General features: G+C 36.7%; 1 protein-coding gene across 12 annotated transcripts in view; it reads right to left on the bottom strand.

Moving 5' to 3' along the window:
- The window catches only part of Rims2 (regulating synaptic membrane exocytosis 2), a 373,273-nt gene that overhangs the window by 200,609 nt on the left and 154,203 nt on the right, over positions 1-18,461 (bottom strand). For 8 of the 12 annotated variants that reach the window (XM_050162885.1, XM_050162890.1, XM_050162803.1 and 5 more), the window contains 6 exons: positions 10,818-11,026; positions 9,115-9,234; positions 5,562-5,661; positions 4,931-5,054; positions 2,968-3,014; positions 1,457-1,569 (listed from right to left, as the gene is read on the bottom strand). In XM_050162885.1, coding sequence (XP_050018842.1) covers positions 1,457-1,569; positions 2,968-3,014; positions 4,931-5,054; positions 5,562-5,661; positions 9,115-9,234; positions 10,818-11,026 — 713 coding nt within the window. Of the gene's footprint in view, positions 1-1,456; positions 1,570-2,967; positions 3,015-4,930; positions 5,055-5,561; positions 5,662-9,114; positions 9,235-10,817; positions 11,027-11,149; positions 11,218-18,461 lie in introns of all 12 variants that reach the window. The other 4 variants (XM_050162839.1, XM_050162873.1, XM_050162863.1 and 1 more) reach the window with 1 other exon arrangement.

The raw sequence follows: 18,461 nt of genomic DNA, 5'->3' as shown, positions 1-18,461 counted from the left end.
GATCAAAAAAAAGAGAAAGGAAAAAGAGAATGCAAAACTACATGAAATTTTATTTTTAAAATAAATGCACATATTATAAAGTCCTATGTGATGTCAGGATTATTAGTGATTTTACTTTTTGTTTTTCTTTATTAACTAGATTTCTGATAACAAATAAGAATTATATCAATAATCCTTGTCTTGTTCGTATGTAAATTGAATGCGTATCTGTGCATAATTTTAAAATGTATGCAATTAACATTTTAACTAAAGTCATAAAATATTTCCCTTCCAAGCTATAAAAATTTACTTTTCATATTAAGCTACAATTACATGGACTTGCACTCCTTCACAGCCTTGGCAGCTCTGTCCTATTGCCAGGGCAGTTTTGAACCAGGAGGAAAACTGCTGAGTTTGAGATTTCTCCAGACCCCTTCCCTGAACCTCCCACCTACCCTCCTAACACAATGTGTATAAGATCTTGGAATTGGAAATGAAGTAACAAAGAAAGACAGCTTCCAAAAACACCAAGGACTGCCTTTCCCCTTAAAATGAAAAGGAGAAATTTTCAGCTATTTAACAAGAAGGTAATTCTAAGGAATTTAAGATACAACTTCATAATAGTTTGGGATCTAAATGTCATAATTTACAATCAATATTTAATTTCTGTTTTTTGAGGACTTAAATAGTTCTTTTCTTTAGTACCTAGGAAATTTCAAATTTAACAATTGCTAGCAGATTAACAATTACTATAACAATGAATTTGAATGTGTTCTAATAAGGAAATTATAATGTAATAAAAGGACTTAAATTTCCAACCCTCTTCTAGTAGACTATAATATAGAAAATGCACAGATCAATGCTTACATAATGGAAGGTTACTCCATACACACGAGTCTATTACTGTATCCCTCATATTATTTAGTCTTGTCTGTTGATAAAAAAAAACACCTCTAGAATCCATATATAGATATATACATATATATGTATATATATGGAGCTATATTAAAAATCCATATTATCAAAGTCAACCGAAATTTCCTTAAGACTGAAAAGCAAAGAAGAATACATAAATATTTTTTTCTACCTTAATACAATCTTTGTCTGATAGACCATTTTCCTCTCTCGGGAGAAACTATAGCAATTCCCAGTCTTTAAAACAAAGAGTAAAAATCATCAACTCGACTTCTGGAATAATAATTAAGGGTAAAACAGGAATTACATATCTTCATAAAAATCATTAAACTCTATAAACCTAAATTAAAATAAAGCATTGTAATAAAGAGCCCAAATTACATTTTAAGTAACTATAAAGTATCAAAAATATAAAAGCTGATAGGGCAAAGGCACAATTATGTTCTAGAAAGAACTTGGATCAGAAAAAAAAAACAAAAAGAAAGAAAAACAAAATCCTCAACATCATATTTTAAAAACATCATTTAATATTCCCAAAGAGAAGAATTGAGTGATTACGTACTGAAAGCTGTCCAGACAAGAACTGCGGGACGTCCCTTAACATGCCAGGACTCATGGGAGAGGTAACGGATATAGAAGGACGATCCATTTTTTGAGATTCAAATGAGCTAGAACCTGAAATGACAATTGTACACAAAGGAAAATAAAATGCCTTTGGCTCTTTCCTAACACTCAGCTTCTGTGTTTAAAGCTTTTAGTGCTACAGTATTATCAGCAGCCTTAGGGAGCTTTTGGTACTGCTTTGCTGTTTGTTTCAGACAATTGCATCTGTTGTGGCTGGGCCTGGTTTTGCATGAGTGCAATGTAGGATTCTGTTCAGACCCAGTCACACCAATGCTGTGCTGACTGCGACAGCGACGGGCCACAGTAGGATTTCCTGGTCTGTTGTGAAGTGTACTATACTCATACTTTATGAGAGAACACGAAAAATGGAGAAGGAAGAAAAATCAAAACAGTGAACTACCTCAAGAACACGCAAATTTTAAATGCTTAGAACATAAGTACTAGAATTCCAAAATTATTAAAATTTCTGGGTGACTTTTAAGTCATATCTTGAAGGATATAAAATATTACACCATCATAATTGAAATAAGGGGCTATAAAAAAAGATACAGAACAGCAGAAACAGCAATAACCAAATGTTATATGCATGAATTTGTTCCTGTGCGGTTGAAGGAACCAGTTCAAATGTGAATAGATAGAGGTGTTAAGACACTGGTGGAATTATATGTCCTAAAAGGAGGAAAATGGCTTTCCCAGCTCTTTACAGTATGGATTGGGAGGAAGAGACAGAAAACAGCAGTGAGCACTTTATCCTCAGTGAGATACTAACAGCAAAGGCTGGGAAAGGGAAGCACGCAGAAGGAATTCAGGTGATGCTAAGAGTCATGAGGATTACGGGCCTGGGAAAGGGGCTTGGTGGAGCAGTACTTGCCAGCTACGGTGATACCTGAGGTCCAAACACAGAAAGCATTAAGATTTCAATCCTATCCTCCAGACCAGAAAGTCCCCTGTGTACCAGTTATGTCTGAAAAAGACATGTCATGTTTCCAAGCTTTGTGTTGCTTAGCATCGACTGCATCCAATAACTTTAATGATAGAATCAAATAAGTATAAATATCCCTTGGAGAGCATGTCCCAAGAGCTCCCGTGTCCTCCGGGGCAAGCGGAAGTCTTTAGGTGCTTTGAAGACTGATATTTGGCTGCTGCTGTTCTGGCTGCTTCCTTCGCAGCCTTCTGTCTTCCTCCATGCTACCTCCATTGGGCCCTGCCGCGCTGTTTCCTAGTACCTAGTCTTCCCGCCTCGCGTGCCTGTCTGTCAGGATCTGTACCCCGTGCCTGGGAAGCTTTCCCTGTAACAGCCACCCTCTAAAGTGCTGCTCAACGACTTCCCAATCGTTGTTAAGTACTATTATTTGTACTTATCTTACTCCATATTAATAGATTAATTTCTCTGTTAGAACTTTGATGAATGACATGTTGAAGTCATACCCTAGAATAAATTAAACTTACTGGATTCCAGCTGTGCGTGTGTGCTATCAGGTATTCTAGGTATATCTCTGAAATGACAGAACAGGAGAAAAAATAAACTTAACAATTGATGCATCTTCTATTTTAATGAAAATTGCAAATAAAAAGTGACATAGGAAAAAATGAGCTCAGTGGGAGCATTATGAAAACACGACCAACCATAATCTTTTGTTTTGTTTTGGACAAGTTGGCCTAGATCTTCCATAGAGGTGGAGATAGCCTAGAATCTGCCACATAGTTCGGTCTTTTCCCTTAAGTATAGGATCATATTTTTGCTGCTAACTCTAAGAAGAATTAAGATCTATATGCATCTGTATCAGATTTATGAAAATACACTTTATTCCCTATATGCTTGACTATGGAAACATCTACTATAAAAAATGCTTTGTAGAGCCGGGCAGTGGTGGCGCACGCCTTTAATCCCAGCACTTGTGAGGCAGAAGCAGGTGGATCTCTGAGTTTGAGACCAGCCTGATCTACAAGAGCTAGTTCCAGGACAGGCTCCAAAACCACAGAGAAACCCTGTCTCGAAAAACCAAAAAAAAAAAAAAAAAAAAGCTTTGTATTCAACAAGGTTTTTTATAAATATATTAATTCATTTTTTTTATTTTGGCCTTCTATTATAAATAACATATTGGAATTCAAATTAAATATCATTAAAACATTCCAATTATAACTAAAATTTTAAGTGGAGTGGTTACATTTGTAACAAGCAAACATGATTCTTATGGGAAATTCCAAAATTACCTTGCAACCATATTTACACCAAAAATACCTATACTTATTTGATATAGGAGAATCATTTATAAAAAAAGACTATAATTACTTAGAATATTAAAATATAATTTGGGTATACTGTAACACTAAAATAAATTTGATTAACATACTAATCTGATACACTATAGTTTTGCCATATTACAAACTTTAAAAAGGCAAAGGTTGCCACCCATGGTTTCCTAAGTGAATGGAAACAGAACATAATTACAGGAATAATGTCTGCAGCCTCCATTCATAGATGCTGTGAGCCACTCAGTAATTTAATAATTCATTCAGCACTTTACCGTACAGTTAGACATTTTTAATTTTGATGCTCCTTTTATGTTACCATACAATGCAAGTTCCTGCAGAAAAAGGACTGCCAGACACTTCATGACTAATCCTCACAGCGTAGATGATAGGGTTAAATTTCCTGCCACCATTTGAGTATATAGGCTATTGGCAATAAAATACAGTGACAAAATGTCTTAGAGGTGCCTGTTTCATTGCAAATCACAAGTTTTAAGAAACTATTTTCCTTAAATAAGTCCTGAATCTGGGAATTACATGCTCTTTGGTTCTCTCTTTTGTCAGCTAGAATCTCCATTTAAAAACACAAAAACAAAAGACTAATGACCTTAGCTATATACTAGTTATTAAGATAACAATAATTCTTTTTTAAAAAAACTAAATATTTCTTCTTTTTTTTGCAATGAGCAACCTATTTTGCATAATCAGGTAAAGAAAAAGTATTAATTTGTCAAATGTTTTAATTAAAGAAAAGAGATGCCTATGAAAAACACATATTTCCATAAAGTAGTCAGAAAATTGTGGATTGCAGTCCAAACTAATGAGCAGCCGCCACCGTCACACACAAATAAATGACTGAAGCAGGGCTGGAGCAATGGCATGGGCTGCTCACGGGAGGACCAGGCTCTGGCTCCCAGCACCTGCAGAATGGTTCACAACCATCCCTAACTCCAAAACAAGGGGACCGGCCCTCTTGCTGACCCCGTGCATCAGGGAACGGGCCCTCTTTACAACCTGTGTGTACCAGGCATGCATGCTGTGAACTTACATACATATGTATATACATTCATACATACATTCAAACAAAACACTCATACCCATGAAATAAAAATTAATAAATCTTAAAAATTAGTCAAAAAAATTACCAAGACTGACTTACCCAATCGGCCTTGAAACAACAAGCTCAACCTGGGGTTCAGGTTTGGACTCTAGGATGATGTTGTAAACGTCCTCAAACGTGGCTCCCTGCAATAGCCTCCCATTCCATTCTAAAACTTCATCACCTACAGGGGCAGGAATAATCTCTTAACTATAAGCTGAGGCCATCAAATATATTCAAAGAAAAAGCAATCATTGGGTTTCAGTCAATCACACCAAGCATTCCCCTAGCAGACCAGCGTATGTGTTGAGAACAACTAAGGAGCCCAGGAATTGACGGCTAGAATAGCATATTTCATCTGAAAAGATGAGGTCATCAGAAGTACACTACAGACAGGTTGTGTCCATTTGATTGCTCGCTGTAGAGAAATTTAAAGGATATTATGTCTCGTATAACAATGAATAAGAGCTTTAGCTTTCCATTAATGACTAAAGATTTTAAGACACATGAAAGAAACTAATTATTACTGCTCAAACAACTTATAAGTGAGAATTTTTTAGTAACTGTTCAGGGCTAGAATTTTTCCTTTTGCAGTGGTAAGGATCAAAGCCAAAGGTGTTCCGAGGCCAGGCAAGCATCCTCTCACCCCAGCTGACACTTGCCACGTGACTATCCAGTGGGCGGAACCTACCTGGTCTAAGGTGTCCCACGGTATCAGCTAAGCTTCCTCTTTTCACTTTGGTAATAAACGCACAAAGCCGCCCTGACTCCGTCATCTTCCCTCCCACGACCTGTGAAAGGAGGAGAGGATCAAAGCCTTCACACTGTGAAAGTGAGCACAGGCAAAGGTGCGAGGAAGAAGACCAGAGCAATGACAATTCTAAAACTGCAGTTTGCCGGGCGGTGGTGGCATATGCCTTTAATCCCAGCATTCAGGAGGCAGAGGCAGGCGGATCTCTGTGAGTTCGAGGCCAGCCTGGTCTACAGAGTGAGTTCCAGGACAGGAACCAAAAGCTACGGAGAAACCCTGTCTCGAAAAAAAAAAAAAAAACCTGCAGTTTAACGTCCTAAACTTCATTTCTTAATATACTATTGCCACGTCTGCATTAAGGAACATTTTTTATTCCAAATTTATTGTAATTTAGTTTTCTTGTTGAAAATACAAGTATTTTAGATTCAACTCAACAATTTCTTCCTTACTATTGAATTCTCATTTTTATTTCTCAATTTTAAATTATATAAACATTTTAAATATAAATTTCAAATATTCTAATATAAAAGTATCCATTACTTTTGCTATGATGATGAAAGAATGCTGTATTTTTATTAATAATGTTTTGGTCATAATGATAATATCCACAATGTCAATAGATCTTCCTTGAGAAAATTGTAAAATTTAATTAGCTTCATCAGAAATAATACAAACTTCAAATTATTTGAAGCCCAATTTTCCAACGTTTTGATTTCTATTAAAATACTTATTTTAGAAAAAAAATACAAATTGGGAACAAGCATTAGGAATGCTACAAAATCATAGTAAAATACCATGCTCCTACAAAATTAATGTTTTGATTCTGGTTAATCACTACTTATCAAAGCAGGAGCAGCAAAGGAGAGGGACTACATTCATTGACTGGAGTAAACTGGTTTGTCTCTTACAACGTGAGCCAAAGATAACTGAAATTAGACCTGCTTAGCTACCTCATCTTATCCCAGGCATATATTCCCCAACTGTGGTGAGTTATACTCAGTAATGTAAATTTCTTAAGGCCTCACATCTTCATGAAAATATTTTAAGAAAACTGTTGTTGCTCCAGAATATTTAGCACCAATATCACTGTTACTTTTAGTATAATTATACTGTCAGTGGCGGTTATTACACAATTGAGACAATAAGCCAGGCACTGCACTCAATACTGTTTATTTCATCCTGCTTTAACCACGCAAAGGAAAGCTACAGTCTCCAATAGTCTTTCCCAGTCTGTTTCTGTCTCCCGGAACACTGGGTAGGAGTCTACCTTCTCTCTCTCTCTCTCTCTCTCTCTCTCTCTCTCTCTCTCTCTCTCTCTCTCTCTCTCTCTCTCTCTCTGTCGACAATAAACCTCCTCCACCATTAAAACAAATAAAAGCGTAACTACTCTAACTGGAATCAAACCCAAGTCTTCCTAATCTCTGTATCAGCATCCTGTATCCTCACAGCATCCTGAGTTTAAGCCCCACCATTGCCACCATCTCCTCATGACCTCTATGACAGCTGACGACGAGAGTCATGACATAATCAGGTAAGGGTCAGGCACACTGTCACCATCTAATCACACCACACCAAAGTTTTTTTTAAATACCTACCATTTACTATATTCTAGAGTACAATTTGTATAACAATGGCTTAACTCTGAAAACATTTACTCGTTTTTATTTCAGTTTTTCATTAAATATATTAGATGTACAAAAGCTAAATACCCTCTATTTTGCATATTTGAAAATTACAGTTGAAATAAACACATATTTTTATCACCTAGCCAGGTGGTGGTGGTGCATGCTTTTAATTCCAGCACTTCAGAGGCAGAGGCAGGCAGGTCTCTGAGTTCAAGGCCAGCCTGGTCTAGAGTGTGAGCCAGGACAGCCAGGGCTGTTTCCCAGAGAAACTCTATCTTGAAAAGCAGGCACCTGACATCGTAGTTAGAGGTTTCCGGATTTCCAATGGCATATTTGAGGTTAATATAACTCAGCTGTAGAGTGTCTGACTAGCATGCATAAGCACTTCAGTTTGACCCTGACACCGCAAACCAGTACAAACCAGTTTTCTCTAAAACACAATCTACAAATACAAACACAATTTACTACATCAATACCAAATTATATTTTGATATTAGCGCATGTATTTTTAAGTTTGCATAATAAAAAATTAAATAGTATTACTTTAATATTGACATAAATATAGGCAAGATAGTTTTTAAGTTACAGATTACTTTATTATTGAAAGGAAATTTATAATTAAGAAAATTTTTATTCGATACCTATTCTGCATCAAACAACAACAATAATTGCAACAATAAAAACATTACATTAGGAACAGCAGAGAAATGGAAAGAGTGTCCAGAATTGGTCATAGTTTGAGCTCAAGTACATTCGTTGTGTTTAGGATTCAAACTATTTTCTAACCAGGTTACTATCAATGTCTTTTAAAAATGTATATAAAACTAATATCATGGCTATCAGAGATTTACTATGTGCACATATATGTGTGTGTTTGCAGGTGTACATGTATGCGTAAGCATGTGCATGGATGTGTGTGTCTGCAGGTGTATGTATATAAGTGTGCAAAGGTGTGTGAGTTTGCTAATGTGCATGTGTATGAGTGTGTCTGGATGTGTGTATCTGCAGGCATACATGTGCATGAGTGTATCTGGATAGGCGGTCTATCTGTAGGTATGCATTCTCATGAGTGTGTCTGAGTATGTGTATCTGCAGGTATACACATGCATGAGTGTGTCTGGATGTGTGTATTTGCATGTATACATGTGCACGAGTGTATCTTGATATGATGTGTATCTGCAGGCATACATGCACATAATGTGTCTGGATATGTGTATCTGGAGGTATACATGTGTGTGGATGTGTGTATCTGCAGGTATACATGTGCATAAGTGTATCTGGATATGTGTGTTTTCAGGTGTACCTGTGTAGTGTATGTATAGATTTGTCTGTGTTTGCAGAGGTACATGTATGTGCATGAGTATGCATGAATGTTTGCAGGTTTGTAGGTTCACATGCGAATAGTGTTAATGATGTATGTGTTTGCAGTCATACATGTCTATGAGTGTGCATGGGTATGCGTGCATTTGCAAAAAGGTCAGAGGACACCTTTAGTGTCTGTCCTTTTTCATTGCCTGCCTGGAATTTGCCTAGTAGATGAGGCTGACAAGGCAGGAAGAACAAGAGATCTGCGCGTCTACCCCTTAGCATCAGGACTGCAGGGGTGCGCCACCATGCCTGGCTTTGGGTGTGAGTTCTAGGGACAGGAGTCTTGGCTTCTTCCTCACCTCCTGACACCCATCTACCTTGGAAACGTCTTTAAAATACTTGGAAAATGAGTTCAAAGGAATGAACGACAATATTTTTAAATTCTTGAAAATGGAAATGAGATAACTCCTAACTTGGCAGAGGTAGAAAGAGTTCCATTTGCTTTACTGATAGAGCTGTAAAGTGATACAGAGCCAAATTCCATAAAGTTTATTACGTACCTTTAAGCCCAGCATTGCTCCTGTATCTCGAGGTACACTCCCATCTTTCAAACGCTTATTTAATAAAATACGACCAATTAAGCGATCTCCATCTTTGGATGGCTGCCAGGTCACAGGGTGCTGACATACAACATCAACAAATAAGAAAAATTAATTTTATGTCAAATTACGTGATTGTTCAGTATCTCTAAACTCCAGAATTCTAAAGTATTATGATTACACAAACCACTTTACATTCCAAATTACTGACCTAAACACTGCAGGATTTTTATAAACCCTAGTTTTATGAATTCAAAGGTTTCTTTTAAATCCAATTATAAAAACCTTCCGTTATCATCTTCCACAATACTAAGAGATAATAGCTCTGAACTTTTCTTTAAAATATATGCTAACTCAACTTGCTGAAGATTAATTAAGACCTCACAGGCAGAAAATGTACAGTAAAAAATCTACTTAATTGGCCTCACTAAAAAGTGACAATTTCTTCTTCCAGCACTTTTGGGATTTTTAAAAATACTCTATCATAGCAAAAGTTAAAAGGGAAAACTATTAAAACATAAAATCTAAACTCATAATGAACATTACAGCTAGAATTCCAAAACTATGTAAACCACCAATACCTGTCCTACTGAGTCTGTGTGAAGAAACAGGAGTTACTCATAGATCAACAGATTATGTTTCTCACTTCACAAAAATTCATTGAGTTTTTTTTTTTTTAATGGGCTTTTGCTACATAACCTAGCCTTGCCTGGAACTCACTATGTAGCTTCAGTTGGCCTTGATATTACTATATAGCCTATGCTGGTCTCTAAATCTTATGATTTCCCTGACTCAAGCTCAGCTTCTACAACGCTGGCATTAACGACACGGGAGACCACACATGGTAATTTCTTTTAATAGATCATTCAAAGACAATTATTGATAAATAATAATCATATTACCGGGCTATTTCTTTCTTGGGTTTAGAATTATGGCTTTATACGTGATGAACCGTTTCATTATTAATAATATGCTAGGCAACAAAATAAATGATTTGTGTAATCATAGTAATTGCATGGTTGCCTGAAAGCAGCATGCAAAGTCCATGCAAAGTGCAGCAGGCGAAAGACAAGTTCCAGGCAATCACATGTACATGGTGAAGGATTCGAACAATGCTACACTAAAAGCAAATAAACAATAAATATCAAAGCAGATGGCAATGAATCTAATACTAATTAATGCTCCATTAGAACGCTATGGCAACAAGAGAACAAAAGACAGCGAAGGGGAAAAAAGAAAAACAACTCCTTCTGTGCAAACAGACCCGGTCATCTCCCTTTCACCTGGGATGCACACTATTCATAATTTGATTTCCATCCCGAGGAAAATAGATATGAACATTAAAATAAGCCAATCCAAAAATATTTATTTATTGTTTTTAACATTTCAGAGTTCTCTCATTCGACTGCACACCAAACATTCCTTTGTTCCTAGGTTTTATTTTCATTGACTTAGATTTTGGTATGCTGCTGACCAAGGAGAACAGCCAAGCAAGCAAAAGGCTTTCTGGCTTAGTTGTTTTGTTTTTCTTTTCTGCACCTTAGGAAATGCTACATTGACCTTGAAATGCCCTGTCCTTCCATTATGTCCTGTTTCAATGAGTGACAGAGAGCAAACGAAGGAAGACCGAATGAGCAGGCTGAAGGGGGCCGCAGTCCCAGTACCTTCTCACTATGGCTATGGTCCTCGTTAAGAGTGGTGCTACTACAGGTATCTACCCCAGAGTCCTTAATCTGGGGCTCGGACCATTCCAAATCCTCTTCCAAAGAGTGGCCACCACAGTACATGATTTTCTTTTGTCTCTCAGACCTGGTGTTAGAATCCGACAAAACTCCCTGCTCGCTAGTTTTTCTTTTTCCCTTTTGACTGTCCCCTACAAGTGTGAGATAAAACAAAACAAAACAAAGATACAAAAAAGAAAACATGCAGAGGTGTAAATAAAAAGGAAAAGTGAAATGATAACGGAAATTAAATAGTAAGGCTCCACATGTCTCACCAAAGACATTGGGGAAGCCTCACTGCTATGCCAAGACGCATGATCCAACCAGCTGTAATCCATGTCTCCTGTGGCAGCCAGGCAGACAGGAGTGCGATAAAGGAGACAATGGGAAAGGACAGACAGAGAAATTATAAACATTTCAAACTCTGGGATCCTGGTGCTTTCAAGACTTTATCTGTCCTAGTCATTAGATACCAGGAAAAAGCTATTATTCCCGATAGAATTCATAAAATGCAAAATATAAGGCTTCTGTAGTCCAGACAGATCTCAGAACAGAAGCCTTGCCATAATTATTTAAAAATAGAATACCTTTGCTATCAATAAGCAAAAGTAGAAACAAAATCTATTGAAGAAGCCAATTAAGACAAAGGCTGGTCAGCTATGTCTGGATTTCAGCTCATTTATTTTTGCATGCTGGTCTAAAGCCATGAGTTTTTTCTCAAGACTGTTGAATGTTTACAAATTAAACAGAGGCTTAGCAATAATATTACTTTAAATTCAAATAATTATTGTTCCTGGAATGGCATATGATAATCTTTATAATGATGGAAACTCCTCAACATTTTAAGGGGTTAAAAAAATAGTTACACAACAGATTTTCTGTGAAAATTACTTTTAAAAAGTTTCATTCCATATCTATCAGTAGAAAGGAAAGGTGAAATCATAAATTTTACTTATATAACATAACTTATTTAGTATTACACTAAAACAACTTTGAGAAACTACATTGTTACAGTTTTGATAAACAATTTACATGATAACAACTTATGATAAAAATCTGTTTCCCAATCATAGTGTGTTTATTTTCTTCCTATTTCAAAGAGGCTTCTTCTCAATCTACATATATACATACACAAATTCAAAACATATTAGTATTTTCACTCACTTAAAAAAATACTTACTGAATACCTCCCATCTGTTCTATATTGTGCTAAGCCCTAAGATAAGGGGTAACACAATGAGACATGTTTGTGAGTGTGGGGTGGGACACGAGAGATGAGCATGTCACAGGAGAGAACAAAATCCTAGGAGAGAATACGAACTCACCGGACACCTCTCAAGTTACTATTTTTAGGATGGAAACTGGAAGATGTGATTTAGCAGACAAGTAAAGAGACAGACAAATGGAAAGGAAAAGAAAGAACATTCCAGTAGGAAGTACACCATACTGAAAAAAAAAAAAAACCTGGGGTGCCATGGGGGAACCAGCACCTAAAGAAATGAGGGGACACAGTGGTAAGCAAAAATGGTGACTGAGCACAGCACAGCTTAAACGAGTCTTCTTATGCCATATTAAAGGTTACCGTTCTCAAATACTAAGACAAAACCTGACCTATGCCTTAAAAGGCTGAATCTAAATTCTATAGAGACCAGGTTAAAAGAAGCTACAATTGAAAGGTGCGTGCAACAATCTCTGGGAAAGATAGAGGTGAGTGTAACCTACACAATAGTAATGACAGTAGCTATCACAAGAAAAAGAGCTGAGAAGTTTTAGTATCAAGAAAGAGTGGAAAGTCAAGGCTGGCATCCAGTTTTCTGGTCAAAGCAACGAAACAAAGAAAAAGGCAAGTCTGAGATGACAAAACCATAGCAGAATGCTTTTATCAGAGAAGACATAGAAGTCATCTGAAACACCACTGGCAATAAAATTCACACTTCATAACAGCACTGATGTTTTTAAAAACATCTTAGAAGTTATTAAACAATGGATGGCTTGGATCTAGTACTTGAATGGTGTAAGAGTTATTCGAATGGGAATATCAGCAAAAAAGATGTTAAAAGTCCTTAAAATGGCAACAACAGAATCTCAAAAAATGTTAGAAATGCATGCATCAAATACCACTCTAGATCTGGGGACTCAAAAAGAATTGGTGGGGCTGAGCAATCTGTCTTAATAAGACTTGCAGGCAATTAAGATCTCATGTAGGAGTGTCTACTGTCACGGTAAAATGATGCTGTCTTCTACAGATGTGTTGGGCCAAAATGTACAGGAAGAACTTTATTCTTTACCCATGGGCCAGAAAGGTGCTTCTTAAGCAATGTTACCACACAGATAAAAAAATTAGAATCGCAGTAGTACACACCAGCAGATGGGGGAACCAGCCCATTGTATACTTATACCCCTGCTTGGAACTACTCAACAGCCGCAGTTATACCCCTGCTTGGAACTACTCAACAGCCGCAGAGTCTTTATAGCTTAGGAAACACCTGTTGCCTTCTCAAAACACACTATGGTTCCATACAAAAGCATCTCTATGTTTCTCAATTAAAGGAGATACATTGTAAGAGACTTCTAAATGTGCAGTCCTGAGTGGTTTGCATGAAGGCTAGAGAATCATTCAGTTCACAATCTCTCAGCTTCCCTGATTCAAGACTGCACAAAGGTGTGGCCCTGTACTGTGTAAACAAAGTAGTTTAACACTTTAAAACATTTGAAAACAAAGTAAAAATTCCTCTGATTGATGAAAAAAGGGGCTAAGATATCATATTCATGGCACTGAATTACATTTGTTAAAGGAGTAAAAACAAGTGTCATTATAAAAATTAAATAAAATAATGATCATCAAGCACATAGAAAACTGGGTCTTAAACTATCACAAAGAGTAGTGTGTAGACATTAGCAGTCACTAATATTAACTCTTGTATGACTTCAAAGGGCAAACTAAGGTTATAAAATATCATCTGGTAATGCTACAAAACCCTATTCATGGATCTAGAGCAAGAACTGTTAAAAGACACAAAATAACCAAGTGGAAAATGTATAACTAGAAAACTGTGCAATGTAGCAAAGTGGACAGGCTAGACTGCATGTAGAGAGGACAGAGCAATGACCAAGTGAACCAGACTAAAGGCTCACAGAAGATGAACAGAGATTCAAAGACTGAGACATGGTGACAAATGATCCTCATTCTCCTTACTGGATGAGAAGAAAAACGAGTAAGCTGAAAAAGTATTCCCAGTTAGAAGCTGAAAATTTCCTACACTATAAAAATGGAAGCCTGCAGATTCAAAATATTATGTGTGTCTTTAAATTAGAACACAAAAAATCCATACAAAGATATAGCCTAAAAATTAAAACTTAAGATTGTAACACAAAAAATATGAAAAGGTGGGAAAGAGTCCATTCAGTGACAGCAAAAGCTGCATCAGAACGTGGCAGGGGACAGTGGGTGGCACAATGTTTTAAACTGCCAAGAAATGCCAGCCTAGATTCTAAATACGATGAAATCATCTTTCAAGAATGAAAAACGCTCTCAGATATAAGAAGGCTAACTGTTTTTCACCAGCAGACATATTAAAAAGAAAAAGCTACATGATATGGAAAGCCAAGGAGCCTGGAATATAAAGAAGAATGGGAAACATGGAAAGTAAAAATATGGATAAATACAGTAGAATTTTGTTCTCCTGAGTATTCTAAATTATTTAAGATACTTGAAGTGCAACGTATATAATGCCAACTTTTGGCTTTCAACAGACAAACAAGAGTATATAAGAGGGGAGATAACCGAACACAAGAGCAAAGGGTTCTCTAGTTACCTCTAAGTCGCTGACTATGCCTGCTGGTAGTATGTAAAATGTACACAAAATATATTACATTATCTAGAGCAATCAATAGAAACTATAAAAAAAACAATAAAAAAAGTCAAAAAATGTTCAAACAACTCATGGGAATACAAGTCAAAGAAATAAGAAACTAAAAAAGAAAGAAAGAAAGAAGGGAGGGAAGGAAGAGGGACAATGAGAGGGAAGGAAAGAAGAAAGGAAGGAAGGAAGGGAGGGAGGGAGGGAGGGAGGGAGGGAGGGAGGGAGGAAGGAAGGAAGGAATGAGATAAAAGAAAGTGAAAACAATAAATCTAAGCGTAGACATGGAAACACCTAGCAAAATATTCATAAGTAAAATTTATCAAGGAAGAAACAGTCCACAACCAAGTGGAATTTGTTTCAGGAACACAGAGTAGATATTTGAAAATCAATGTAATTCATCACTTATACAAGTTAAAGAAGAAAATCAAATGATCCTATCAATTTATGTATTGACACCAAAAATATATTTTAATAATTCAAGCTATGATGAATAGACAGAAACTTGCTCAACATAAAATGCAACATGAAATCTAAAGCTAAGGTACTTAACAATGAAAACTGACTGCTTTACAAATAGAAAAAAATCAAAGAGAGTATCATTATTTATATAGCTCCAAAGCTGAAATAACCAGAACATTCTACAATATATAACATCTAGACAAAGAGACATACAGACATCACAGAACGCTGCTTAATAATTATCTGAAGGCTGGGGAGACTATTGAATAGGAAAAACTATTGGCATTTAGAATGTGATCACATGCATTAATGCTAAATGGAACAAAAGAATCTCAAAGTGTCAGTAAGGGGATGTTTGTGAATGAAACAGTGCTTGGGTGGCTTTCTGAGGTGTAAGAACGAGGTGGTTAATGTACTGTCTCTCTGGAAAGGGGGCATCAAAGTGATCATTGGGGACCCTCAACCACAGCCCAGAACTGTTCATGGAAAATTCTGAAAATAAAATGTAAAAAAAAAATCCCATAAGTTTTTAATTTCTGATCAGAGTTATGTGACTAAGCAGGGTGTGTTCTTACCCTGTCCCACCCAGAAAGTAAGTCACCCTTAGCCTCCACATTCTACCTACAGCCTTGTCTGTGGCCAAATAGAGACTTCATTACATGCAGAATATTGCTAATATGTTTTATTATTAGCTGTTATAATTACTAATCTCTTGTTTTGCTAAATTTATACACTAAGATCTAAATATGCATATGATGATAAATGTTATAATGTAGAGTTAGATAATGTCTGTGCATACAGAAACAGTAGGGAGCTGCTACAGAACCCGTATCTTTGCTGTCTTTCTGCCTCTGGATACACATTGTAAACACTGGATAGAGCTAGTGAAGGGCACACATATGCTCTAGCGGTCCTGGGCTAGCGACGTCCTACAGACCAATGCTGACTTCAGTGTGAAAGTGAAGAAGGTTCTGCCGCCTTTCAGGCAGCCGTTCCCCAAGCCTGGAGTTGTTTGATGAAGGGCTGAGTGTGTCAACAAGCAGAAGGAGGACCACTGGTTCAGGGAGAAGTTACACAGAAAGCACACCAGATTCCAAATCAGTCTGACAGCCAATTATTCTGTTAGTGAAAAATGGCAATTGAATATGATGGCCTGGCTATAAGAAATCAAAAGGCTCAGCTCTTAAAGTAAGATTTTTTTCAATACAAACTAGGCCAATAGTATGTTTGTATTTTAAACATTGAGAGAAAAAGTGCGATTACCTTATTTATAACTGTTTTCCTATAATCTTTAAACTTAGGCAAAAGCCTATTCAAAACATTTTATCATTAGTTTTCATTAGGTTAATAAAAATTTGAAACTTAAGTCATGTAGTGCACCAAGGCATTCTTCAACTAATTTTTAAGAATAATTTAAAAAAATATAGCATATTGTGACATGTTTCATATCTGGAGCTAAAGCACCTAGGTTATTGACATGGCTTCGTCCTTCATTTGTTTTGTGATTCAGCAAGACACATTGCGTCTCATTTTCTCATTTACTTGATAGGAAATTAATTGCTAATTCTTGCAGATTGTTGAGCGGTTGAAATAGGGTGACAATCACAAAGATAGCTTGCAAACTATACTACTATCATCTTCCCTATGGATGAGAGCAAACATGTTCTATTTTCTCCTAGGTCTCACGTCCGTAGTTCATCCTCTTCAATTTCTTGGGAAAAATGCTGTATTTTCCTAACATATGTTCCATTCAACACAGGTTCTGCAAAATGTGAGTGGCTTCACTAATTTGCAGTGCCCCAGGTAAAATAGTATTGGAAAACTCCAAACTGGATATTTACATAGATTCCTTAAGTGCAGACTTGGGGTCATCTTTCTCAGATCACAAAGACCACGTGCTGTCCTGAGAGGATCACACCATGGTTTTCACACACTCAATGAAACACAGAGGCCTCTGATGATGTCTCGCAGAAACAGTATTTTGAGAATTGATGCTAAAACTTTTCTGTGTGGTCAATTTATCACACAGGGGAATTCCCACATAAACCCAATAATAAAGTTATTTTTATAAATAATAATATAATTTTTATAAATAAATAGTCTCTTCAACAATACAGGAGATACTATCTACCTAGGGCAATTGTTTAATAACTATACTCCATGGCAAAGCTCCCAGGCTACTAGAATGTGGCCGAGGAAGGATTGTAAGGTAGTTTTCATATTCCCTATTGCATAGTCTTGCTCTTTTTATAGGACCCGGGATTTGCTCCAAAGGTGCATGATATCACTCTGTATCAAGGTGCTATCTCCTTGCTTGAAGACAGTCTCTTTGCTGGCTCACTAAGTAGCTGTGATGGAGAGCCAAACTGAAAGGACCTGCCAGCAGCCTTCAGGAACTGTGATCACACAACACCCAAGAACAGAGGCTCTGCGATACGCCATCACAAAGGAAGAAATGCTAGCGTGAAGAAGACAAACACTCGAGGTCAAGAAGTATATTTCGGGGGCGGGAAGGATGACTCAGCACAAGCTACTCTTCCAGAGGACTCGAGTTTGATTCCCAGCACCCACACAGGGCTCAGAACGGTCTACAGCTGCAGTTCCAGAGAAACCACGTCCTTCTCTGGTTCTGCCTCCACCGTACATGCATGTGTCATACAGATATACATGCAAACAAAACAAAACAAGACAAGACACATAAAATAGCATTTTAAAGGAAGTTTCAGGCCAGATGATAGTGGCATACTCCTTCAGTCCCAGCATTTGGGATGCAAAGGCAGGCAGATCTCTGTGAGCCTGAAGCCAGACTGGTCTGCAGAGTAAGATTTAGGACAGCCAGGGTAACAGAGTAAAACCCATAATAGGTATCTATACTTTGTAAAAACGTGATACAGTGATTTTATCATACTGTCTAATAAAAGGGCAGCATAATTCATTATATCTATGTAGCTTCTGTTTATTTAAAAGTAAACGTTCAGAACTAATACTACAACTGATAAGAGTACTTAGTATAAAATTACTTGTCTACAAAGTTAATACACATGGCAAAAATCTTTGATTTTTAAAAGTTTTTCTCTTTAGAATATAGCTCTCCAGAAAAGGAAAGTTTTTATTATTAAAACTTCCACAAACAGCTTTGAGTCCAATGGGTTAGAATGCTTTACATGTTTAATTATCTCAAGTATCATAAAATAACATTTACTTGAATCTATTAATATATACAGACCTTTTAGTAGCCTGTGTCTTGTGAGTATTTATAGTCAAT

The sequence above is a fragment of the Alexandromys fortis genome, unplaced genomic scaffold (assembly GCF_014885135.2).
Source record: "Alexandromys fortis isolate MF-2015 unplaced genomic scaffold, M_Fortis_MF-2015_v1.1 scaffold_17, whole genome shotgun sequence".
NCBI lineage: Eukaryota > Metazoa > Chordata > Mammalia > Rodentia > Cricetidae > Alexandromys > Alexandromys fortis.
This window is presented reverse-complemented; position numbering and strand designations above follow the sequence as displayed.